At 49.7% G+C, this 25763-nt stretch overlaps 8 protein-coding genes; 5 read left to right on the forward strand and 3 right to left on the reverse strand.

Moving 5' to 3' along the window:
* Window positions 1–4169: 4169 nt before the first annotated feature.
* GSTUM_00010253001 (uncharacterized protein) lies at window positions 4170–7467 on the forward strand. XM_002841165.2 has 5 exons: window positions 4170–4654; window positions 4878–5964; window positions 6052–6498; window positions 6556–6880; window positions 6948–7467. Exons 2-5 carry the CDS (start codon window positions 5090–5092, stop codon window positions 6957–6959), a joined length of 1659 nt encoding a protein of 552 aa, XP_002841211.1. The 5' UTR covers window positions 4170–4654; window positions 4878–5089; the 3' UTR covers window positions 6960–7467.
* Window positions 7468–7479: 12 nt separating this feature from the next.
* Window positions 7480–8941, reverse strand: GSTUM_00010254001 (uncharacterized protein). XM_002841166.2 has 2 exons: window positions 8646–8941; window positions 7480–8587 (listed from the first exon to the last, which is right to left on the reverse strand). The coding sequence occupies exons 1-2, from the start codon at window positions 8674–8676 to the stop codon at window positions 7596–7598; spliced, it is 1023 nt and encodes a 340-aa protein (XP_002841212.1). The 5' UTR covers window positions 8677–8941; the 3' UTR covers window positions 7480–7595.
* A 141-nt stretch (window positions 8942–9082) lies between these two features.
* GSTUM_00010255001 (uncharacterized protein) lies at window positions 9083–10996 on the forward strand. XM_002841167.2 has 3 exons: window positions 9083–9392; window positions 9505–9523; window positions 9590–10996. The coding sequence occupies exons 1-3, from the start codon at window positions 9158–9160 to the stop codon at window positions 10323–10325; spliced, it is 990 nt and encodes a 329-aa protein (XP_002841213.1). The 5' UTR covers window positions 9083–9157; the 3' UTR covers window positions 10326–10996.
* A 279-nt stretch (window positions 10997–11275) lies between these two features.
* On the reverse strand, window positions 11276–14478 carry GSTUM_00010256001 (uncharacterized protein; the record flags this gene model as incomplete). XM_002841168.2 has 6 exons in its annotated part: window positions 13414–14478; window positions 13224–13349; window positions 12375–13166; window positions 12158–12263; window positions 11522–12095; window positions 11276–11449 (listed from the first exon to the last, which is right to left on the reverse strand). Exons 1-6 carry the CDS (start codon window positions 13532–13534, stop codon window positions 11276–11278), a joined length of 1893 nt encoding a protein of 630 aa, XP_002841214.1. The 5' UTR covers window positions 13535–14478.
* A 196-nt stretch (window positions 14479–14674) lies between these two features.
* On the forward strand, window positions 14675–15972 carry GSTUM_00010257001 (uncharacterized protein). XM_002841169.2 has 3 exons: window positions 14675–15370; window positions 15447–15504; window positions 15580–15972. Exons 1-3 carry the CDS (start codon window positions 15104–15106, stop codon window positions 15708–15710), a joined length of 456 nt encoding a protein of 151 aa, XP_002841215.1. The 5' UTR covers window positions 14675–15103; the 3' UTR covers window positions 15711–15972.
* A 377-nt stretch (window positions 15973–16349) lies between these two features.
* Window positions 16350–17705, forward strand: GSTUM_00010258001 (uncharacterized protein; the record flags this gene model as incomplete). XM_002841170.2 has 4 exons in its annotated part: window positions 16350–16390; window positions 16450–16936; window positions 17006–17270; window positions 17330–17705. The coding sequence occupies 4 exons, from the start codon at window positions 16350–16352 to the stop codon at window positions 17617–17619; spliced, it is 1083 nt and encodes a 360-aa protein (XP_002841216.1). The 3' UTR covers window positions 17620–17705.
* Window positions 17706–17749: 44 nt separating this feature from the next.
* Window positions 17750–21537, forward strand: GSTUM_00010259001 (uncharacterized protein). XM_002841171.2 has 4 exons: window positions 17750–19069; window positions 19965–19993; window positions 20093–20784; window positions 20839–21537. Exons 1-4 carry the CDS (start codon window positions 18948–18950, stop codon window positions 21172–21174), a joined length of 1179 nt encoding a protein of 392 aa, XP_002841217.1. The 5' UTR covers window positions 17750–18947; the 3' UTR covers window positions 21175–21537.
* Window positions 21538–23358: 1821 nt separating this feature from the next.
* Window positions 23359–25585, reverse strand: GSTUM_00010261001 (uncharacterized protein). XM_002841172.2 has 4 exons: window positions 25321–25585; window positions 25223–25260; window positions 24232–25144; window positions 23359–24176 (listed from the first exon to the last, which is right to left on the reverse strand). The coding sequence occupies exons 1-4, from the start codon at window positions 25347–25349 to the stop codon at window positions 23609–23611; spliced, it is 1548 nt and encodes a 515-aa protein (XP_002841218.1). The 5' UTR covers window positions 25350–25585; the 3' UTR covers window positions 23359–23608.
* Window positions 25586–25763: the final 178 nt, after the last annotated feature.

Here is a 25763-nt window from a genome sequence, read left to right on the forward strand (position 1 = left end):
CTGCCTTTACGGCAATCAGAACCAATATGGTAACAATGTCCAGTTTGCCCACCCCTTCCATACAAATGCTCTAATAATAACTCTATACTCAAAGAATTGTTCTTCGGTTGATCAAACTCGTACAGTACATATACAAAACATACTCAGCCATATTTCGCAAAAAATAAAAAAAAAAAATAAAAAAAAAATAAAGACAAACTTCTTCACACCGCCACACACACACTCATGGGGTAATTAAGGCTTCGCCAAGTCAGTATTGGAGAGGCTGCGACATCGGCGGTGGGCTAGGTGGTCAGTTGTGGACGGTTAATGCCCCAACTGGCATGTCCTTCCTCCAAAGTTTAGGTAACCCGCTTGTCGTAAGACGGTAATTTGAGAGAGAGAGAAAAAATCATGACCTCGAGGGAAGCTTTTTTTTTTTTTTTTTTTTTTATCAACTACAAGTCCTTGTCGTAGACTCAAGAATGCATGGTAATTGATCGATGGATCAGACCAGACCAGAAGCAAAGTGTGGAAGTCTTCACAAACAAACTCTGTAGAGTTCGGAGAGCATTATAGATACTGTACGAGTACGGGTACAGTACTGTACAGTATGCCGACTCAACAGAGATGATTCATTCAAACTACTAGCGCTCTACAGGTTGCCCTCCGTGACGAACAGATAATCGAAACCCTGTTGAGGAAGCATGAGTACTCGTACCGTACTCCACGACTCCTGCGCAACTCGCGCTAAGCCGGAATCCCCTAACGAGCAAACCCTGCTCGGGGAATGTTTTGGTCGTGAAGTTGACGGGTTCCGTGATAGATATCAAGTCTTGCTAACTGACAGCCGCTGAAATCGTGCGGTTCCGAGACCGAGCTGTTGGTTGGCTGGTTGGAGATTTGGAATGGATAGACCAAGAGTTTGGGCTGTGGAGGACTATACATTGTGGTGAGGAGGATAATGGTACGAGTAGACTGCTCGAGCTGCTCGAGTACAAGATGGGAAATATGGGGGAGTACGCTTCAAATAATAACTGTTTTTTTTCTTTTTCTTCGGGAATGGCTAACTTTCTATTTCTTGCAGAGCAAGTCTTGACTATGATAAAGCGCTAATTGACGTACCGCTACTCTACTCGTAGATAGGCCTTTTTTATTATTTTTATTTTTTGATACCATTTTCCGTCTTTTTAAAACGTTTTTTAGTTATATGCATGAACTCACCATATTCTCCATCATGGCCTTCATGCCGGGCGCAAAATAGAATCAAAAACAGCACTTCCAAGGCTCATGCTATACAGCACATGGCACACATAACTTTGTATGATATATATCCTCCCCCACCCGACGACGCATTCTTGCGATGAGGATGCCTTCCTCCTCCTCCCTCCTCCCCCTCCCACGCGTTCACCAGTAACTGCACTTTGCCATCCCCACCCACCCACCCACCAACCAACCAAGCACAAGTCTCGGGAAAGCTGCATTGTACCTGCTTGATGACTTGATGACTTGATGACTTGATGGATGGATGGATGGATGGATGGCACGGGGGCGGGTATGCGATGTGGTAAATTGTGCTGCTGCACTGCGGAATAAATGCATCGGTAGAATTCCGATGCAATTATATAAAAATAAAAAAAAAATAAAAAAACTATTGCGTGCATATCCACCTCCACCTTTCACCGCGCGACGCGGTTACCCACCGTTCGATTTCATCTCATTGCCAGAGACGTTACGTGAGCTTCTGACGTCGTTGGTTGGTTGGTTGGTTGGTTGGTTGGTTGGGTTCATCCGTCTATTTACCCATCTACTCGTGTTTTGTGTGTCGGTATTTACTTTAGATACCGGTATAGTGCTGGTAGACGGGTCGTTTCGTTCATTCGTTTATTCATTGATTTGTGTTTTGTTCTGTCCTGTCTTGCTCCGTGCTGTGCTGTACTATGCTATGCTATTGGGGTCAGCATTAGGATGGTCAAGAGGATAGCAGTAACCCGCGGCAGGGTGTGCGCGTCAAAAGCACTCTGACAAGCTTTGGAGTAGGAGTTGGAGTACAGTACCGCGCAGTACACTACTCGTAGAGTAGACAATTATAAGGCGGGAATATATATAGGATAGATACCTTAGCATGGCGTAGTGTAGTTAGCACTTTGGTAGTGCCCCATGGACTTGTGAAAGAAGATGATGGATAGTTCGACAGCAGTTCGGGGGTGACCGGGCTCCCCTCTGGCTTGGATGATAGGGTATGATACGAACATGCTTGCCTGTTCCTCGTCCTAACGGGAGACGAAAAGTGTAAAAAAATAAATAAATATGATATAGTACAGTGCCTTGAGCCTGCGATGGTAGGATACCGTACCCTCCTCACCCGTCCGGCCTCGGAAACTATCGGATGAATGGATACTTATGGTATCATACTCGGATATGTTTTTTTTTTTCTTTTTTTCTTTTTTTCTTTTGCGCTCACAGATACGCACGGATAGAGCGTGTTTTTCTGATCCCTGTGTTCGGGCATGTACCGGTATGATACTTCTTACAAGTACGCTACTCGAGAATGATACAGTACTGAATATCGGTGCCAAAGACGAGCATCATACGGGTGGAAGATGGAAATTAGAGTTATCATATCAGATCATGTCCGGAGACACGGGTAGTCGTCTCTTTCTTTTCTTCTTTGCTTGTTTTTTTTTTTTTCCTTTTCCTTCTTTTTTTCGTCGAGATGCACCGTGTGGCTATCGGCATGATACAGTAGGATACTAGAGTACCGGTACGAGTACTCGAGTACTTGTTCTTGCAGCGGGAATCACCCTGCTAAAAACTACAATTGGCTTAGCAGAGTAGACTACTCGTACCTGTAGGTTAGTCTTGGATGGGGAATGTCACTTTTGGTTTCCCTCTGGGTGAGTACGGTAGGTTACCGGTACGGGTACCCGTAATCCATAGCGGGGAAACTTTAGCGTGAGCCTGAAGGGGCAGATCAAAAGTGACGGTTGCCCAATCCAAAACTCTGATAAAACATCGGAGACCGGTCAAGGGGATACAACAAGCTCTGCCCGCCGAGGCACCATCCCCTCTCGAGGCGTCTGACCCTCGATCGCGGAGCTCGGCGGGGGGAGAGAGTGGATTCGACCAGTTTTCACAGTTGGGTAGAGTAAGTTATGAAACATATAGTACTAGTACTGGGTAGTAACGCAACGCAACTCGGCCAGCATGTATCCGATAGTGGGGGTGGCAAGGGGGCTGCTGCAGCTTGAGTTATCATACCCTCCTTTCTCCCTTCTACCTTCATCTTGGGCAATGAGAGATTGGGAATCTGTACCGTGTGAGCGCAGTGCTGTGCAAGGATTACTTAGGCAAGCAGTACTGTAGTAGGTATGGTACCGGTATGTAAATTAAGTGGTATGTAAGTAAGCCATTGCAGGCAGTCGGCCAGGTAAGGCTGAGGCAGAGAAGGGGGGCACAGCAGGCAGAAGTGAAAGCATGAGGGAAGGAGAGGGAATCATTCGGTTGGGCAGGAGCCATGATGCTGGCACGTTAGGATGATGGTGGTGATGTTAAAACTTGTCAATCAATTGCTAAATTTACCTGGGCTCGGTCGGTTACCGGTAGGCTGTGATGCGCACTATACAAACATAGCTCGAGTACGAGTAGACTATGGTAGAAGGGTGAGCTCTGTGCCAGATCGGTATGTACTGTACTGTACTCGTACAGTACTGTATTATACCTATACTCACAATACTCGCAGGCTTTCCTGCTTGGAGGTGATCTTGAGTCTCCGTGGAAAACGTTTACGGGATCGGGACGGGCGAGAATGAGTTGATGGACTGGATGCGATGGGATGAGGTGTTTCTTTTTGGTAAAGTTATATGGGAGGGATGGTACCGTACGAGTGCTGTGCAGTATGGTATGATAGGTGATGTGATTTTTCTTCCTCTTCTCAATCGATTGATCTGGCGAGGAAGAGGAGGAAGGGGGGGTGGGGAGGAGACGACTCCACAGTACCGATACTGTAGCTACAAATTGTTACCTACTTTTTGGGCACTTTTGTAGTCTAATCATGGTCTATTGTCGACCGTGATATGTACAGTACAGTACTCGTACTGTACTGTACGTATGGGGAATGGGTAACTTGCGATGCTGTGTCTCACCCATCGCGCAGTGACGGCAAGCTGGCGGGGATCAAGCAAGCAAGAAGCACGCAAACCTGATCAAGGTTGGTAGGTTGGTGGCGAAGAAGAAAGGTTCGAGCTATCATACAAAAAGTCCAGCCAGAGAAACCCCCCCCCCCTTCTCCTCTCCTCTCTCCTCTCTAAGGTTTGCTTCTCTCAACAGACGCCAGCGTTGCACTTGTTCATCCATTTTAGGGATCAATCTTTGTTTCTGAGCCGACTGACCACACTTCCTGTCAATTGTCACTCCGTTCCTTTTCTTTTTCTTCCCTTCTCCCTTTTTTCGGCTGACCGCTTGCTTTCGGTATCAGCTTCTTTTTTTCTTCTCTCTCTCTCCCTCCCATTGCTTTTCTGAGCTGAGTCTCTTTCTTCTTTAAGTTCTCCTCCTCCTCTTCATTTTTCACCTTCTTTCTCTACCTCCAGCTTTCCCCCCCTAGCCAAACTCCGTGGCCACGATTTCTTTTCGGATCCTGTTGACGCTTTGGTGTGTCGCTCTTAATTCAGGATGGGTGAGTTTGTTACCCTTATTTTCTTATTTCGATATTTTATTTCTTCCGGCAATTTATTTCAAGCGAGCTCACGTGCCCTTACCTTGTGTCCTCGTCGCTGCCATGCCCTCTCTCCTCGCCCTTTTCCCCACCAAACCTGCAAAACTCAACGCAACGCCGCTTCCTCCCCCCCTGTTCTCTTCTAAACTTGAAATCCTCAACTAACAATTTCCTGCTCGTTAAGCCGAAGTTTTGTCTTCCCCTGGATACCACCATATCCACCTCTCCACCACCTCCTCCTCTCCAAATACTTCCGGAAACTCAATGGCTACCACCGCTGCGTCTTTGGCGCCCAACTCCTCACTAGACATACTTCTTCCTGCCCCTTCCGTCGTTAATACGTCAGAGGGGGGCAAAGTTGCTACCGAAAAGGAGGTGGATCAATTAATTCAAAAAATGAAGTCTCCAATTTTGGGAATCGACTTCACTCGCACCGGACGCCCAAGACGTGCTTCTACTCATTTGCTTACGGTCGGCCCGCAGAACGTCTGTGACGTGATTAACGATTCATCTGCAACTAATCTCGTCGATAGTGGATGCTGCGGCGGAGGTTGCTCGCGTCTTCCGCCTCTTCCGGGGAATTCTGTCTCACTTGACACCCGCAGTCGCACCGCGTCGGAGTTTGTCAAGGCCCCGGACAACGCCGCGTTCAAGAGTCTTAATTTGAGATTGTCCCCTTTAACTTCCAGAGATAGACTTACTGGAATCACAGCCCTCCCTGCCCAGACCATTTCCATCGAACCTGCCGATGAGGAAGAGAAGCACGAATCTACCGTCTACGTTCACCCACCAAAATACGTCACGCCCCACCCGCCTTGGGCTGTTTATTCGGCCAAGATCGACTCTACACGTGAATTGACCAAAACCGGGGCGCCAAAGAGGACCTACCACTTTGATCTTGACGTTACCGACTACCCGGAGGAAATTAGTGGTGTTGATTTTCGTGTTGGTGGCGCTATCGGTGTCGTCGCTCCGAACGATTTCAAACTCGTTGCCGAGGTTTTCGACATTCTTGGAATCGATGAGGATGAACTCGATGCCCCAATCCAGTTGAGCACCCAAGGAGGCAGATGGCCTACTATTTGGGGAAAAGCAAAGGAACGTGCGTTGACCACCACTCTGAGAGAACTCATGACTTGGACCGTGGACATTCAATCTTATCCTCCTACCAAAAATCTATTTCGTCTGTTGGCAGAATATGCTAAGGATGAGGCGGAAAAAACAATTTTGCTATACTTATGCTCCAGACAGGGCCAAGCGGCCTTCTGCGAGTGAGTATTTGCTTTTTTTTGTCCCTTGCAAATCTGTTATCTGATCGTATGATAAACTAATCACCAATTACCGGTATTATTATTAAGGTTGCGCACGGGTCCTTACATATCTCTGATCCAGCTTCTCAACGCTTTTCCCTCATCTAAGCCTCCATTGGATCACTTGCTGTGCAACCTTCCAACTTTAATGCCGAGGTTTTACTCTTTGTCCAGCGACCCCCGCGAATCTAAGAGTAAAGACCGCCGCATTATCGAGATTGCTGTTACCATACACGAGCATGAGGAGGGATGGCGTAAGGGTAGTCGTACCGGCGTCGGCTCCGGCTTCTTCGAGAGATGTGCTAGAAGGATAATCGACGAAGGTGCCGACGACATTCGTATTCCCATGTTTAGAGGTCTCATGGCCAATCCCCTGGCGAAACAATTCCAGGCGGATGGTCCTATGTTGCTTATCGGTGCTGGTGTCGGTATCGCTCCGTTCAGAGGATTTGTTCAAAGGAGACTTCAGAGCGCGAATTGTGCTAATAAAGTCTGGTGCGTTCATTGCTAATTCAATCAAAACTGTCACCAGCTACTAATAATTCAATACAGGGTCATCCAAGGTGTTCGCGACTCTCTTCTGGACGAGTTATACTCTGGTGAATGGGGAGAGCACGAAGACAAGATCCGCAGCGTCGTCCAATCGCGTGTCGGCACGGGCCGCTACGTGCAGGAAGAGGTCTATGCGCAGGCCGATCTTGTCTGGTCCATTGTCAACTCCCTCGACGGTCGCGTCTTTGTCTGCGGATCTTCCAAGGGTATGGGTGAAGGTGTTCATGAGTCTCTTGTCAAAGTGGTCATGAAGAAGAGCATGCTCGGCCGTGAACAAGCCGAAGAGTTTTGGGAGCAGAAGAAGGAGGATGGACAATACATTGCTGTTTGCCCCCCCCCTCTTTTTTTTATTTTTTACGATTTACCGTGGGTTTGTCTAATCATTGTTGCAGGAAACTTGGTAATTCGCAGCTGTACCATCAATCACGCTGTTGGACTTTGTTCTTCTATTGCATTGATCCTTCTTCTTGATTGACCCCATAAAATTGTGACGGTTATGATTGTGCTGGAATAACATTTCCTGTTCCCCTTTCCTTCTTATATATTCTCTTTTCTTTTTTCTCTTTCTTCCTTCATTCTTGGCTATCAATTTTGCTACTTTTTCACACGTTGTGGACATCATAGAGGTGGGAACTAGAACCGTAGAAGTTTTTTTTTTGCTTTATATAAACTTTTTTCTTTTTTGCGGTTATATACCAGTGGGGTTAGCTATTGTGTATGCGCAGGGAGGGGCCGTTTTCGGCTTTGGTTTCCCAAACTTGTTGTACGGCGTTGGAATCATCATCACCATCATCATCATCATTATTGCTGTCATGTTTATAGGAGGGGTTTTTTTCTTTTCTATTCTAGCTATTGTATATAGCTACTCTACTCGTCACACAAATACAATTTCTAACCATGTTGAGATCCAAATTCAAGTTCAAATTCAAACTGAGATATGGCTATGATTATGTCAATAAGGAGAAACATCGATATCAAAAACCCACCACATAGCACTTTTTCCACATGCATATTGATAGTAAAATGACAACCCTTTAGCATTAGTACCTGCTACTACTCCCCCGCTTATTCCTGCCCCAAGCCTCTACGAAGGCGATTTTCTCCTTGACACCAAGGTTCAGTCTCTTACTTCTCGCGATCCTGGCAAGGGCTTCGGCGCCACGCTCGCTGAGTTTGCTCTGCTTATCCAAACCCCCCTTCTCACCACCACCACCACCAAGCCCATCGGTAACCGTATCACTGCTATCCCCACCCAACTCCTCCTTCTCCTTCTCCCCTCCGTCGTCATTCCTCAACACCTCCCCAATCCTCACACGAATGCAATGCGTTGGCCTAGCCAACAGGGCAAACAGCGTATACCCGTAGGTCCCGGGCACAGGCGTGGTCACGTCCGCGGGGGAGTACCTAAGACTAACAGGAAAGATCTCCATATCCCCGTGCAGTGTATCCAAACACGGTGCGAAGCGTAACACCCCGCGACCATTCGTTGTCGTAGCCTCGGGAAAGACTGCAATGATTCTGGTGTCGCCGTACCTTTTACAGAGTTCCGCTAGGGTGAGCGGTGGCGCCGCCACCGCCGCTGGCGATGAGCTGGTAAGTCTCGGCGGGGCGAAAGCGGCCATGATAGCCCCCAGCAAGCCAACCACGTGCACACGCCTACTCCCCGCTGCGGAAACTGTAAACACGGGATCGAAAATGGCGGATAGGTAGAGTGCGTCAAGAGGACTCGTACTCGTGCATATCAGGATGGAACCGGGTGTGGGCAGTTTTGATTTCGGTTGACGGGAGAGGGAACCCTTCCTTACGCCCTCCACCTGTAGGTCTATCCACCAGATGCCTGAGGTTAGGAGGATGCACCAGAGGATTGACTTCCGTAAGAGAGCGCCAATGGGTAAATGTTGCAGGACCAGGAGGTAGCTGAGTAGGAGTGAGAGGAATATTGGTAGACGGAGGGCGAAGAGGAGCAGGCCCACTAAGGTTTGGAGAGTGCTCCGGGGGGGGGTTATGGGGAGGAAGGGGGCTATTTGGGTGCCTGTGGTTTGTGCCAGTTAGTTTGATGGTTTTTGGTGGTGGATTGCTGGGATGGGTACCTCGGTCACGGAATTGGGAGAATTTCTCCATCGTGAACAGTTGGATGGATGGATTGTCCGTTTGTCTGTCGGCTGAATTTGATGATGGTTGTGTTTTTAGGTGCTGTATGGTATTGCAGGTATCATAGATAGATAGGTACCGGTAGGTAGGTAGGTGCAATAGGTTTAAAGATGGTAATTGTGTAAAGTGCCTCTCTCTCCCTCCTCCTCTTCTTCCTTTTTTTTTTTTTTTTTTTGAACAGCCAACCACTCAGCTGTCAAAGTAAGGATGAGGAAATGTGTGTCGTGTTCTGTTCATGATGTGTGCGAGCCCTCACATGTGAATGTGCCCACCAGCATGAGACAAGGGCACCAACAAAAAAGTCCCTGGCTTGACTCCGTTACCCGGCTCTCTTCCACCCAGCCAGTTGTAATATTATCAACTCTTCGACGTCATTCTCCTTGGGACGGATTCCAGAAACAACAAACTTCATTATAGTCCCTCTTTTCTATATTGCTCTCTCCAGAACGACATGAGCAATGGCGGAGGCGAAGGAGTAGCCGGTGGAGGAGGGGGAAGCGCACAAATAGGCGGAGGAAGTCTTCTCCGAAGAATTGCTTCGACAGGTGTGATCGCTGGAACTGTGCTATTGTCGAGGCTATTCCTGTACACTACGCAGACGGTGGAGTACGAAGGTCTGGACAAGTTCCTAGTGTTGTTAAGGAGTCGACGGGAGGTTTCGGGGAGGAGACAAGGGCTGGTTACTGGTAATTCTCTCTCCCCTTCATAACATTCCTACCGTATCGCTCGTCCCTCCTTCACTTTTACTTCTACTTCCTCGTCACCGATCACTTAAGAGGTTGCTAACTCGAACTAAAGTCTCGAACCACATCAGCGTGTACTACCCCCCCCCCCCCAAAGCCCCTGCCAAATCTCAACTGGCTAATAATATTACCCCTTACAGCCTCGACGACCCCCTCCTCTTCGCCCCCCTCCCCCTCCCCCTCCTCCTACACCCTCCATCGATCCGCTACTCCCTAGGCTCCCACGACGTCTGTTTCCGCAATGCCCTAACCTCAACGTACTTCGCCCTCGGGCAAGTCCTTCCAACCTACCGTCTGCACAAGTCCCCTCTCGGCGGCCCCTTCCAGCCCGCCATCAACACCTCCATCGCCCTCCTCTCCCGCCCTCACCACGCATGGGTGCACGTGTTCCCCGAAGGCCGCGTGCACCAGAAGCGCAATTACCAGATGCGCTACTTCCGCTGGGGCGTTAGTCGCTTACTCCTCGAAGCGGACGTGCCCCCCCTTGTCGTGCCGATATTTATTGCTGGGCTGGACGAAGTCATGCATGAGGCGCGCAGATGGCCGAGGTTTCTGCCGAGGGTTGGGAAGAGGGTTCGGATTTGCTTTGGCGATCCGGTCGATGGGAGCAGGTGGGAGGGTTTGAGGAGGGAGTGGAGGGAGGTTGTGCACGAGTGCGGTGGTGATGGGGAGAGGCTTAGGTGTGCGGATAAAGCGGTGGAGCTGAGGGCTCGCACCGCATGGGAGGTTAGGATGGCTGTTGTTGAGCTCAGGAGACGGTTGGGGTTTCCCGAGGAGGAGGAGGGGGCGGGCTTGGTGGAGACTTACAAATTGCCTGGGATGCGGGAGGTGCAGGGTAAGTTATCGGATGGGGCATGGGAGAGGGATGGTGTTTAAATTTTTTTGGGGGGGGGTTCGGTTTTTCTTACTGTGTTATACACACCTGGGTAGATGGATACACTATACTTGTACACACATAGATTGGCTGGGATGGGATAGAGATCGATACTCCAACAGCACCACCGCCACCACCACTATAATAATCTAGATATACCAACCATCATAGGCAGCGTACATACAAGAAAGAGGAAAAGGAAGAAAAAAAGAAAAGGGAAGAAAAAAAAAACCCCCCCGTCATAATGTCATTACCACTAACTACCAAAGGAAAACGAAATGCTAACGCCCGAGCATCTAAAAAACATTCACACGGGCATTACCATACTATACCAGACAAACAAACAAGAACCACCCCATCGCGCACCATCACCGAAGTCCAGGCGAGAGACAAAAAACACGACACTCAAGACACAAAACCTTAAACAAAACACTTCCCCCCAAGGCATCGTGTAAAGTTTAATGATATGAGAGAATGATAGAAGGGGGGGAGGGGAAATCTTGTACAAACGCTCGACTTGAGCATTATTGAAGAGCCGAGGAATACTCCGGTAACTACGGTACGATAATATACGAGGAGGGTAAAGAAATAGATATCAAGAGTATTGGGGAAGAGGATGGAGGGGAGGGGGAGGAGGGGAGAGGAGAGATGGATAAGGAGAAGCAAGGAAAAACACCATAGACCGCACCATCACCACCGCATAATAATAGCTGACTAGCTGACATAGCCTAGCCTAGCCAAAGCCGATCCACATCCTCCTCCAGACGGACAGCACAGGCACCAGCAAGCGTAGCGCAACAAAGTGGAAAGAGTAATATAAAAAAACAGCCTAGAAAACCCAAATTTCAAAAGATATCGCCAAGAGCAGAACAGAAAAGAAGCAAAAAAGAAAGAAAAAAAGGGTAAAATATTTATTCCTCATGGCTTTTTTTATTGTTGTTATCGTTGGGCATCACCCGGTAATCTTAGCCTGTCTCTTCGCCGTGCCGATGGACGTGTTATTCACCTTCGTGGCAAACTTCAGCGACGTGAGCGTCTCGTTCAGGTGCGCTTGCATGGGCGAGACCATGACGAACATGAGGCACTTTGAGTTGCCGCCGAGAGAGTATTGAAGGAGGTATGTGAGCTATCGCGTCACAGTGTCAGTTCCATATTCTACTAGAACTTGCAGTAGAGGACGTGCGGGGGGGGAGGCTACTTTAGAGTTTCTATAAGGAATATGAGAATTTTCCTTCCCATTGCCCAGCGCGGCAATGACATCCCCGAGACAGCTCAAGCTTCGATTGATATTCTGCGTCTCTTTGAGTCTTTCTCCTGTGCTCTGACTGTGTGACAGCCGCTCGCTACCGGCTAGATCTACCAGGTTTAGCGTTCCCTCGCTGCGCTCGCCAGTAACAGAGTTGAGCCCGATGAGCTTCAGTATGAACACGCTATGCGATCTGGAGGAGCGCTCGTTTGCTTTGGTCGCGGCCACGGAGCGTGTTTGCGAGGCGCGGCGGAGGATTGATTCGACCTTTGCTGGGTTGTCCAGTGTAACCGTGTTGATGTCTGTTATCGTGGTTTTCAATTCCTTGGGATCGTGCCGGATTTCGTGCTTCTTCTTATCAAAGTCGTCGGCTTGCCCAAGGAGATCGTTGATATTTTCGTTGTAGACTTCTACGAAGCTGCCTTCCATCTTGTAGCTCCAGCCTTTCTCCCCCAGTTCTTTTGCCGTCGCATAGATTTGGTGCACGGCGCGGGGTATCATGCCGTCTTCCGAGGACATTGTGTATCTATCCATTCGTCAGCAAGGGGAATACGGGGCCCATGTACGAGTACCGAGAAGGGTACTAACGTCTTTCCCGAGCCAGTTTGACCATAACAGAAAATGCAAACATTATACCCGTCAAGAGCGCTTTGCACCAGCTGCGAGATCTCCTCGAAAACGTCCGGATTATGGGCTGTAGGTCCGAAAACCTTGTCAAACTGGAAGGGATAATTCTTGGTAACGACATTGCCCATTGCGCTCTTTTCCGTGGCGCCCATAACTTCAATCTCCCTGCTCTCTCCACCAGCATTTGGGAACCTAATATCTGCCGGCATCTCCGACTCAGAAGGAAGCGTCGGCCGTACACGGCAAAACACTCTGATATTCCCTTTGAGCTCCTGAACCTGGTTATGCAACTTTCGCCTCAAGGTTTCCTCAGCTCTCAGCTTCTCCTGAGCAACTCTAGTCTCCTCATATGACTGTCGGAGCTTCTCCTCCAACTCAGCATAATTGTTAGCCTGAGCCCTCCCATCACTTTCGAGAACCTCCACACGAGCCCGAAGAGCACGCGACGAAGACTCGAGAGTAAGGGTCGCTCCAGACTGCTCGGACAAGCTATCCCGCAAACTAGCCGACATCACCTTTTCCCTCTGGAGCTCATTTCTCGCATTTTCGAGTTCCATCCTGGTTGTTTCAAGCTCTGCCTTTATCGCCCTAAGATCACGCCCACTCCCATCCATCTCCAGTTCCATCCTCTGCTTTTCCATCGCAGCTTGCATCTTCAACTCTTGTATCTCCCTTGCCCGAGCGGACTTTTCATCCTCCAGATCATTCCGGGCCCTTCTCTCCATGGTCTCCAGCGCTTCCCTATGCGACCGGATAATTCCATCCATCTCATCTCTAAGTCTACGTCTAATCTCGTCGGTTTCATCTCGCAGCCTCTTTGAAGCATCATCTCTCTCAACCGCACGAGCCATCCGCTCGTCGCCCAAGATCCTCTCCAGCTCGGAAGTCTTCTTCTGGTATAACTCCAATTCGAATTGAGCTTGGGTGTTCTGGGTCTCCAAGGTCACACGAGTTGTTTCAAGTTGATATGCTGTATCGCCACCGTTAGTGTATACTCCCTTACCAATTCCTCTCGGAGGCTCTTCACCTCTCAGTTTATGATCTTCGAGCTGCTCCTTAAGGGCCATAGTCTCGACACGCTCCTGGGCTTGGATCTCTCGCATCTCCGCAATTGCGGCTTCGGTATCTTCGAGTCTCCCCTTGATATCGGTATCTATACCCCCGTCAGCAAGGCAGATAAACAAACAAACCCCCGAGACAATGCGCGCCGAGCTCACGTTTCCTCTTCATGACAGACTTGGCTCCACTTTCCAATGCGCTCTCCCCACCGCCAGGATGTCGGAAGCCTTGGGCACTTGCCGGTCTAGCTCCGGTAGGAATGGCGGAACCCTTGGACATTCCCAGAGAGGAGTTCGGCCTGCCTCCAACACTTTTCGAGAAGGTGCTCGATGCGGTCGAAGTCGATCTCCCGATACCAGTACTCACACTCCTGGCGTGTGCCGGCTTCATGGCCGAAGTGGGTACCGCGCTCCTCCCGCCGGTGCCCGCCCGCTCGGCGAGGGTGATCCGTTTAGAGGTAAGCTGTCCATTCACTACTGTTCGCTTAGTAATGTTCCATGGCAGGGGTCTTGGGGAAAGTGGAGATCCAGGAGTGGTTCCATGGTAGGGTGAGGAGGAGGAGGAGGAGGAGTAATGATTGGGAGACCGACCCGAGGCACTGTTACTTCTTTGCTTCATTGAATCAGTCACAGCTTGAGACGGTGGGGGCATCATGGCGGCGTCGCTTGAAACTCGTGGATTTGGGGGAACTTCGTTGAGAACTTTAGGAAAAAGGGAGGGCGTTGGTGGTGGAATTCTACTGCTACTCCCCGGCCGTGGAAGGGAGGAGTGCGGATACACGAACTAGAAAGATTTTCGAGGCAAGCCGTCAGCAGGAGGAATAAGGGTTGAGGGCAAAGGTACTCGTAGGGGAAAAAATGGAGGATGCAGGGGGTGGAGCAGGAGGGCGGGTTCGGGAAGGACTAACACTTCTTTCCGAATCCATGATGGCCACTCTAGCGGTTGGTGCAGCAACCGGCGCAAGTGACAGTCGCAGAAAATCTCACGAAGCGCAAAATAGAGGGTTCTAAAAGCGTGAAAAGGAAAGCACAGATCTCGAAGACGATGGTCGGAGGAAGGGAATAGGTATGGAAGGATGGTGGGGGGGGGAGGTCGATGTTTGGGTGGGTTATCAACGGTGGCAGTAACAAGGCGATACGAAGAATGGAAGATTCAAGTTATCTGCCAGTCGCCCAGATTTACGTGGGGCAGCGTTTTTCTCCTTCCACCCAGCAGCAGAAAACAGACACAGCAGGCGAGGAAGAGAAGAATGTGACAGGGAGGTGGGGGGGGGGGAAGAGAGGGTAAACAGAAACATAATATTATCATACATAACAATCGCTTTGTATCATACCCCCTTGCGGTTGCACCGGCAACCACGGATTTCCAGGGGAAACGGGGTTTTAAAGGGTCCCTCCCACCTCTCCACAGCACGATATCCTGAATTCCCCACCAGTATGATACCAATGTGTCATAATTATGCATGATAGAAGATTATGAGGGAAATGTATCCATCTCTCTTCGGACCCCCAAAGTGACTCTTACACATGGTACGAGTACTTGATCATATAGTTGGTAGATTCAAGTATGATATCATGCTTGAGTACAGGTACCGGTATTCGTGAACCACCTGTATCTGGTAACCCTACCGTAGTCCCATAACTGCATCGCACTTGAGGCCCGTCCGAAGAGCTTCAGCTCTGGACAACGTCGCCTGTACCACCACCATCCATCCCTCTCCACAAGCCATCCCTCACTTGAGCACAATATTATACTGTACCCTCCTGCTTCCTCCCGAAAAACTTCTCCTTACAGAAAAATAGTTCACCAAGACCTCCAGAATACTGTAACCTACACCATACACGCACAATGCCAACGAAAAAGAACCTCTCCTCCACCTCCTCCACCTCCGCACCAACTGCCCCAGCATCAGCAGCTCTCTCCTCCTCATCACCAGCCCCGAAATCCCACACCTCACATAATGCTCTCTCGGACCCGCTCTCGATCCTCGGAGACATCTTCAGCAACTACTCTCAGAGCACCCCCCAGCGCACGAAACTGATTGACGCGTTTTTGGGATTCCTGGTGGTCATGGGTGTGCTGCAGTTCGTTTATTGCGTTGTCGCTGGGAATTACGTATGTCTCTCGTCTCCTATCCATCCATCTATCCCAGACCATGAGGACTAACAAATGAGCACTCTTTTGCTTACAGCCCTTCAATGCTTTCCTAGCTGGATTCTCCGCCACTGTGGGGCAGTTCGTGTTGACTGGTTTGTTCCCATATCTCTTCTCTTGCTCACGCTTTTTGCTCGTTTCCGCTGGCTGATGGACGATTGATACGGTAGCTTCTCTACGTATACAATCTAACCCCGCGAATAAGTCCGAGTTTTCCAGTGTTTCCCCCGAGCGAGCGTTTGCGGATTATGTCTTTTGTAGTGTTATCTTGCACCTTTTTTGTACAAACTTTATCAATTAGGAGGTGGTTGATCGCATTCGGACGGTGAAGGGAGGGGGGGGCAAGGAGTGGTTTGTACTGTGTTGATGTTGTTCAAAAATCGCAGGAAATAAACTGTTGCGAGTCGATATCGTAGTGCTTCATATGATGGTGGTCATAGGATCTCGTAGGGGAAAACAAAAAGTCATTTCCGAGCACATTGTGCCCGTGATTACTACTTGCACAGTACCGGTACCATATGGTAACTTTCACGAGCCTATCAAGAGTTGTGCTCCACCACAAATTTCTCAACTTTACTTTTCAGTGTGAGATCGTTTCAGCGCTTCTTCTCCTTGTATTATCACCTACTGGTACTACGCACACACTCGATTGACGCCCCCCCCGACACTCCGGTTCCTAGGCGAAAGATCCCACCGGCTTCCCCCCCAATTGGATCACGGTGTATAGAAACCGAGTGAGACTTTCTGACTGCCAAGTGGCAAAGCCCAACCGTCAGCCACACAAGGGTATCCAATCGTATCGTGCCCTACAAGTACTCGTACTCGTATGATACCTTGTCTATCATCTCATCCACCCGTCCACCCAAACCACACCACAACCACAACCACCACCACCACCACCATCACCATCACCACAATTCACAACATAAATAAATAAAAAATGTCACATTCGAAAAGAAACACCTCCCTCGCATTCTTCACGTTGCTCCCCCCTTCTTTTTTCTCGACCCGTCGATTACATGCTAACCAACTTCTCACAGCTCCTACGAACGCTCCCTGCTGAAGGGCGATTACGGCAGGCAGCGCACGCGGCTGACGCGCGACAGTTTCAAGCCGCTAGATGCGTGCTCGCTCTGTCTGATGCGCGCGCGCGAGCCGGTGGCGTGTCCGATGGGCGATCTCTTTTGTCGGGAGTGCGCCGTGGAGAATTTGCTCAGCCAGCGCAAGGAGATCAAGCGCATGCAGGCCGAGCTGGACAGGCGGAGGGGGGAGGAGGATGAGGAGAGGCGGCGAGAGGAGGAGGAGGTCAGGGGGAGGAGCGTGAGGGAGTTTGAGTTGTTGCAGATGGGGTTGGAGGTTGGTAGTGGTGGGGGGGTTGTCGTTGATGGGACGGAAGTTGTGGAAGAAGTGGGGGGTGGGGAGGGGAAGAGGAAGAGGAAGAGGAAGTTTGAACTGGACGAAGAGGAATTACTCCGTATTGCTCGTGAGGAGAGGACGAAAGCTCGTCTCCTCTTGAATGGTGAAAAGGTTTGCATATCCTCCCCCTTCTTTCCTACCGCACCTACCTACCTAACTAACTCGCAAATCACCAACCAGGCCTTAGCCTCAGCCACTAAACTCCCCTCCTTCTGGGTGCCCAGTCTAACCCCGTCAATCTCCCCCTCAACCCTCCCGCCCAAGCCTCTAAAGCTCCACCCCGTCTGCCCCGCCTCGGAAAAGTCACACATACACAATTACTCCCTGAAAACACTGACAACCGTCCACTTTCACGAGGAGAAGGATGAGAAGACGAACCATGGTGATGCACAGCGCGTATGTCCAGCGTGCAAACGTGGTTTGAGTAATTCCACCAAGGCGATGCGTGAGTCCCCCTTCCCCAGATGCGCTTGGAGGAAAGTTTGAGCTGATGGTGATGGATAGTGGCGAAACCGTGTGGGCATGTAATATGCAAGCCCTGCGCCGATAAATTTGTTTCCGCTAGTCAGGAGGAGGAGGGAGGAGGAGGAGGAGGCGTAGTCACGTGCTTTGTTTGTGATGAGCTACTTAGTGGGAGCCTGGGTGAGAAGGAGGAGAAGAAGAAGAAAAAGAAGGAGAAGGAGAAGGAGAAGGCTGAAAGAGGAATGGTATTGATCAAGTGTGATGGAACAGGATTCTCTGCCGGTGGTGGGAATGTCACGACAGAGAAGGAGGGGATCGCCTTTCAGTGTTAGATGTGGCGGAGTGTACGATATATGGACTCGTTACATCCCAGAGCTAAAACAGTCCACCACAGCACTCATAATACTCATACCCATCACGTTCCGTGAAGTAGTCTACTAGCCAGTTGGCTGGCTAGCTATCTTGTGAAACAAGCATTCGGCCATCTGAATCGGCCATATCAGCCACCAAACACTCGCATACCCGCCGAATAAAACAATACACAAATACATATACAATACAACAATACGAACGTTACTACTGTTCTTCCAGCTAGTACTTGTCATGGATCATAATGGAGATAGAGATGGCTTTATCATAGATGATAGATTCGGATACTTGTATCGTACCCCGGTTGGCGGAGGGGGGGGCTCGACTGAATTTCTGGTTCGGTGTTAGCGCCTGTTCGGCTGAGTGGTTCCATGATTTTACAGTGGAGGGAGGTGTTCTCGAGTGGACGGGGCGAGCTTGTGTGCAGACAGAGTGTGGTGGCTTTCTTGGGTTCGGCGGGCTTGGTATGTAGACTACCGCAGTGCTTTTATGGAGGGGTGAGGTTGAGGTGATTGGGCTTTTCGAAGCTATGATGCTGGTATCATGCTGTGCTTACGGTATCATAAGCTTATGCCGGCTGCCTGCGCTACGACTTTTACAGGATCACACCAAAGATCACTCGCTCTACTCGAGTACTCGAGTAGTTACATTAAAGCACAAGCAGCTCTGTTGAGGCATTAGTCTAATATATTTGTAGATCATGCCGTTGTAATCCCAGCTTAGTCAGCTATTATCCATCATCCCACCAGTATTCCATCAATCCACATCATGGACCAACGAGGCACAAGGCACGGGAACAAGCACATACGGCACCTACCAGATTACCCCCATCACACGCGTTCCCAAACACAACCAAATCGAACCAAACAACCAAACAAACAAGCAAATGTCGTCAGATTAGATCAAGTAATTTTTCCATCATCATCGAAACATTCTCTCCCAACCCACCTCTCACGCCTCCGAACCCTCCCGCCGTCTCCCTCGTGTCCCCCATTGCCCCATCCACATCCACCTCGCCCACCATTGGCTTCGTCCTTCCCATCCCCGCACACGCCGCACCCTCCTGTTAATGAAAACAAACCAATCAACTAGAACCCGAACAAACCCCGCCCACTCCTAACACAGTGGTCCGTACCACAGCCCTGCTTCCCCGGAGAAGAAGAGACCACGAAAATGAATCAGGTTTCTTGCTTTTTCCAGGACAGGGCCGCTGAGCGGAGCTTATGTTGCGGCGAGAGGGGCATGGCTCCATTCGGGGGGTTTTCTTGGTGCGAGGGTGGGTTTGTGCAGGATGAGGCTGGATGGAGCGCAGAGGGAATACGGTAGGGCGGATGGGATGGGTAGGTTGGACAGGTTAGGAGAGGCCGAAGAGGGTTGGAGGAAGTGGGAGAAAAGGGTTAGAGGGGGAGATTTGTAGTAATTTTGGTTTGCTCGGTTATCTTCATTCGACATTGTTTGTTGAAGGGGAAGGGAGGAGGAGAAAGGGGAAAGGAAGGGAAGATATGGTGGTTGTGCTCCGGCAGCGATGGTGGCCTACCTTAACTTGGATGGCGGGGGAGAGCCAAGGGGAAGGAAGGAGGGTCAGACAAAATACCATAAGTCACAAGCCTCATTTCAATTTTTTCGTTCCTTTTTTCCCGCACAATCCTTCCTTCCTCCTCTTCCCTTCCCCCTTCTCCTGCCTTGCCCTTACCTTTTAGCAAGAAGCACCGTGACCAAGCTTGGGCTAGGAGTATTTTGTGGGTATGATAGCTTTGAACCCTCCAAACCGCACGCCTCTCTTTCTCTTTCTTCATTTCTATGATACGAGTAAAGGAAAGGAAAGGTTGAAAAGAAAAAAACAAAAATGGGAAAAGGGAGGGAACAAGGTTACATTTTTCTTGGCGTTGAATCCTCTCCAAGATGTGGTTGCCAAAAAAAATATAAGGACTCTTCTGTCGCCCCTCCATTTTCTCACAGTACTTTGCCCGTTCACACGCACACGGCTTTTTCTTTTTCTTTTTCTTTTTTTTTCTTTCCTCCCTCAACCCCCAAACCCTCCTCTCACAAATCATTTTTCCTTTTTCTTCTATTTTAGGATTTTCATAATGAAGGTTGCTTGGTAACCGCTGTTGACAACCCTTTTTTCTAACCGGGAGAATTTATATATTATTTTTCGATCTTTAACCCTCTCGCTGCAACCCTGGGATTCTCGAAGGAAGGGTGCACAGACACAAATATATCCGTTACCCCTCTGCCCCTGCCGTGGTCATTGTGGTCAGTGGTTTCGTTATTTATTAGTTCGGGTCCGGGACATAAGTTAGACAAGGCTTTCGTTTCGAAACTTTTGTTATCCTGGTGAGTTGACACTTGGCTGGTTGGATGGATTTTGCCCTGGCTGCAGTCATATATGGTCAAGTTTACTGACCCGACTTTGAACTTGCCGCCGCATTGCAGAAGGGGGGTCATTTCTTTCCTTTAATACACCAGAAAAGGATCCCATCACCCTACCTTATCCCCTACCCCCCCCGCAAAATAGCGAAATTTCTATCACCCGCCAATCGACTTTCTCCATAATCCCATCCTATTCAAGCCTACACGTCGATCCACCCGGCCAAGCAACCCACCATCCCACTCGACCCCTACCTGCTACCTACCCGCTTACCATTGAAAATCCGACCGCACACAATCCCGTTCACATTACTGGTGCTTTACACACACACTGCCGGTGTCGTAAAACGGTTGCTCAACCGCCAATGTCCCACCCAACTGACGAAGAAATGTCCGGCTACTACAACAACACTCATCCCATCACCGGAGTCGCAGGTTCCTTGCCTCCGCCTTTCCAGCCGCACCAACAGCTTCCCTCCGCAGTTTCCATCCCTTTGGTTCCGCCTACCACCCCCGTTACCGAAAAGGTTGGTCGCGGGCGCGGACGCCGTGGCCGTGGCGCCGCTGCGGCCAATAACCCGAACACTCCTACAACCCCGTTCAACACTACCTTTCCAGCTAATGGCGAGTCGAGCTCTACCGGTGCTACCGGCTCGGCGGCGACCGGTAGAACTGGTGTGGTTATTAAGACCAAGTTCCCCGTTGCGAGAATTAAGCGTATTATGCAGGCAGATGAGGATGTCGGTAAGGTCGCACAGGTATGTTTCCTCTACCTCCCTCGATAAATAAACTAACATTGCTCGAACAACAAGGTCACCCCGGTCGTCGTCTCCAAAGCTCTAGAACTCTTCATGGTGTCCCTCTGCGACAAAGCCGCCCTCCAAGCACGTATGCGCAACAGTAAGCGCATTACTGCCGGTCACCTCAAAGAAGCTGTCCTCCATGAGGACCAATTCGACTTCCTCGCCGAAATCATTGCCAAAGTCCCGGACATCCCCCTCCCCGCGGAGAACCAAGGTGGCGCGGGCTCCGGCTCTGGTGGCGACGCCGAGGAGGGCGCAGGCGGGGGTGGAGATGCCACGCCCAGCGTTAAGAAGACTCGTAAGCCAAGACAGAGGAAGGTCAAAGATGAGGATGCCTTCCACTAAGGTGGAAATGAAAGTGGCATCGGCAAAGTCAGGGTGTATTATTATTATCATTATTATTTATCATTCGGAATTTCTTTCTCTCTTTCTCTCTTCCTTTTCATTCACCCTTTCACTTTCTGCTGCGTTGAGTTGCGTTTTAACTCAAAGGCCTGCGCAACGGTGTACCTTTTCTCCTTCTCATGACTGGATATGATTACCATAGGCTAGTCTAGGTTTTTTCTTCCTTTTTTCTCGTCTACTGTGAGCTGATAATTCTGTGGATTGGGTGGTATCCTTTGTTTACTGGACTAGGAAAACATGAGGGAAGTGGGAAGGGAGATGTATATAGTGTACAATAGTATGATATGGCGTTCTTCACTTCAATTTGGTAGGTGGGGCATGGGACATCACTCGGTATTAGGATGGTTTTGGCAGGGCTGTGCTATGATGGGGGTATCATGGTGTCATTGATATCATACTCTGGCAAAGTAGACCGTGTGAACCCTCAGCGAGGCGACACCCTCAGCGAGGCGCGGCATGGCTTGGCTTGCTGCTGTAGTTAAAATAAAGGAGCTTTTGCAGCCAAGTCTCGCCGAGCCTCGCTGAGAGTGCCCTCGCTGAGGGTTCTCACGGTCTAATCCAAGATATTATTCCCCAAGAACAACCGAGGTGCAGAGAGCGGCGATGTGTCCACCGCGTCGCCACCCGTGTTCTATTACCCCACTAGCCCGTCCGAGTCAAGGTTGGACACTGTACGGTACTCGTACAGGAACCCCCCCTTCGACGTCCAACCCCACCGCCGCGCGAATACACCCGGACCGCCTGCTATTTCCAAGTCCAAAACCTGGCGGTATCATCATTATTTCTTCTAAATTTGGAGCGCGAAATACAGCTGCTCACGATTTGTTTCAAGTCATTTATTCTCACTCGTCCCCCCAGGACCCCCCTTCCCTTTTTAGCTATACACTACTGGAGGTTGGATGCATGATACCGTAGGGTAACTCGGGTGAAAGAGGATATCATACATACATTCCAGCGGGGCCGGTCTGCGTGGGGTCTGTAACGGGGGGGATGTATGATATTCGGTTTTCCTCCGGATTTTCTCGCCACTCGCTTTCTTCTATCATGACAGATTCGTACTGCTCCGCACCCCACCGGTCTTGACTTATCTCGCGTCACTGGGATCACGACGATTCGATTTTCCTTACTTCTGCCATTAGCTTGATCCGGCCCTCGAGCACAGTACTCGTACGTTTAGTCAGATTGTGCGAATATGCTGTGGCGTCGTACCCCCCACCCGCCCCGCCTCCGGCACTTGGAGAAAATTCTCCTTAATAATCGAGAAGAGCAATATCTCGTTCCAATTCCTTTCCTCTTCTGACCAGGGGTTTCTCTCACTCGATCTTCACGCCCTTCGATGGTATTTCGTGATGTGTGATGTGTGTGTGTGGTGGGTTAGGGGAATTGTATTGGGCGAGTATGATAGATACGCTACGTCTGGTATTTCACGGAATGGAAACCGGAGATTTGAATGGATGGATTGAATGGATAAATAATTTGCTCGTTCTTGTCTGCTGGTTGGTGGGTAGATTTGGATACATGTATTTATCGCTGAGGTTATTCCATTGTGTTGAATATCATACGAGATTGTCTGATATGGGATATTGATCGTGATCTGACGACGAACCCTTCGTGAAGGGGGGTGGGTGGGTGATTAATCATTGGGTTTATCGGTGGTGGTGGCGGTGGGAGGGAGGGTAACTAGGTTGTAAACTAGATTTGCAGGGGTGGGGGTAGGGATAGTGGGTTGTATACGGTATGATGCGAGTAATGGCCGAGGGCTTTCCACCAGCTTGAAACGGAGAATATGAAGGGAGAATGATATGATACGGTGTTAGTGATTTATGGTGACCCAGCTCAGGTTACTGCATCCGACTCTGGGGTTGGGCGTGGTTGGTGGATTATGGTGTTGTGGTATCATATATTAATACTCTATAGTACGGTACGAGTAATTGGGCAAGTCATACCAGTTCATAGCCCATCACTCGTATGGGTGAAATTGCTAGCGGACCAGATCCGAGGAGCTCCTATGAGACTAAATCGGGCACGGTGAGGGATACTCCACTGGGCTGGATTCCGGGCTAAAGCCTGAAGGGCACTGCTCGGTCAAGCGAGGAACTAGAGGAAAAGAGAGACATAATAAAGCGGTAGGTAGATCGAGTCCAATTGCCTCTCTCAAAGGTGACTGACCGACTACCTAACCAACTAACCGACTGACCGGCTGACTGCCCTGCCTGCCTCTTCCAGACACAGTGTATGTAGCCTGGGCAAGACTCGACAGACTAGGCTAAAAAAATAAACTAGAATAAAACCAGACAATCGACCACAAGAGAAAATAAACAAACGGGAACCCAGAGGAATTATAATACTAATGAAACTGGAGGAGAAAGGCCTCCTAGTCGATCTCGTTCGCCAGATCTTCCTCCTTTAATGCTTCTTCCTCTTTACCTTTTTCTTCCTTGCTTATACCCTTGCCTTTCCTGTCCGTCTCCGTGATATCTGGAGAACTCGACGCGTTCGCCTTCGCCGCGCGCTCCTCCTCCTCAATCTTCCTGAGCACTTGCTGTCCCTCTTGGGTGGTAGCGTCGATAATCTGTGGTTCCAAAGATAGCATGCCCCCCTCTCCTAGTTGTCCCACGACCTCTTCTGCCTCTTCTACGCTCATTTTACCGAGGACCTTGTTCACTTCGTCCAGACTACCGCTCCCCAGAGCACGTTGTAGTCCGGGAGGGAAGGATTCGAAGATTGTGCGGGACTTTTGGATGTCAGGATCCTCGCTGTCGACCGATGGTACAGCGATTGAGATTTGAGTGTTCGGGTCGACTGCATGGAGTTGGATCTGCTCGGCGTTTTCGTTTGAGCTCTCGGTTGCGATTGCTGCTGCGCGCTCACGGATCCGTGCATAGGTTGTGGTAACGTCTTCGTGGAAGACCTTTTGGGCTTGGTGGTTTGGGGTGGTTATCCTATTGATTGTTAATGAAATTATTGTGGTTGATGGCGGAGAGGGGCTATATGTACCTTCTGAAGAATAGAGCTATTCCATCGCGACCGAGTTGGCGGCAGTACTGTAGAAGGAGAGCTTGGTGGACGCATTGCTTTGCGTAGTCTTCTTTCCCGGCGATTTGCGAGTTGAAAGCTTCGATCAGAAGACCATCGGTTTCCTTCTCCGCGACAACAGCTGAATTACGGGAGATAAACTCCATGCATGCGCGGTAGTCGCCCATTTTGATATGTGAGAATTCCCTGCCAAGCGCTGTTGGCTCAATGTGGTCTTCGTCTTCATCAGCCTCATCGCCGCCCTCTTCGGCATCGGCATCGGAGGGTGGATCTGTGGCCAGCGGCCCTTTAGCCTTGACACCCGGGTTAAGTTGCTCAACCGCTTGAACCTTCTGCGTCTTCTTTGCTGGTTCCTTCTTCGGAAGCGGAGATTCCTTGGTAACGTGTCCGGAGGAAAAGCCGTCGTGAATACTGTCACTAGTGATTTTTGCATTGTCTTCCTTCTCCAGGTCTGCCAATCTCTTTCCAGAATCTTCGTATACACCTGTGAGCTTAACCTTATGCTCCTTGAGCTTGTTCAAAAAGGAGGTCCAGCGGTCATCCGGGTTCTCCTCGTCTATCTCTTTCTTTATGGAATCGACAAGCGAGGCCATCATCTGTGCATACGAAGGAGCGCCCTCCGGGGGAGTAAATTCCTGAGGATTATTATCGGCAGAAGAGATATCCATGAGAGATTGGAAAACGATTTCTTCAGGGGATTTAGAGCCTTTTGACCCGGCGTCCAAAGTGGATATAAGCTGCGAAACACGGGAGAGGAGAGCATTGTTCATCGAACGCTCGGTACGAAGGTTCGTAATCTGCTGCTTTCGCATAGCGCGCTGCTCGTGAATCTGTCGCCGTTTGGCATTAATGAAAGAGCGCTTGTCGACATTTGCTGTCAAATATGATAGTTAGCTAGAGAGTTCATTTCAAAAAGTCGGAAGAGGAGAGGTTCTGGCTTGGTGGGGCTCACGGTGGACTTCGATGTCGGAGTCGTCGGAGAGTTCGATACTGTGTCGTAGGTTAGCTTGAAGAGGTGTGGATAGCGATAATTAGCCGACGGGCACCCACTTATCCCACTTTGAGTAGTCGAGAACCATGATTGTTGGTCAATAGGGGGGCGTAAGTAGGTGAATGGGGGAGGAAGGTAAGGTGGGGTGATTAGATCAGCTCCACTGGAGAACCGTATTTTAAGAGGAAGTGTTCAATAGCAATTATTGCGCGACTTATAGTGAAGGAGGTGCAAAGGGAGGAGTTTAAAATGATAATATTATATTATTAGGATAATAGAATGGGTATAGGTAGGGAAGGAGTTCTGGGGAGGAGAGACCCTCGCAGCCTCGCACATCATGGAGGGGTCGAAGCTGAGGCTCACAAGGGAATAATAAAGTCTTGGCAGTGAAAGTTCCAGAATTTTGGATACCGGTAGATATCGAAATGCCGAAGAGTTGTTTCAATTCCCCGCCATGGCAACGACGAAGGAAGGAAAACTCTCCCCCTAGAACAAACAATCT

This window comes from Tuber melanosporum (genome assembly GCF_000151645.1).
Source record: "Tuber melanosporum whole genome shotgun sequence assembly, scaffold_68, strain Mel28".
NCBI lineage: Eukaryota > Fungi > Ascomycota > Pezizomycetes > Pezizales > Tuberaceae > Tuber > Tuber melanosporum.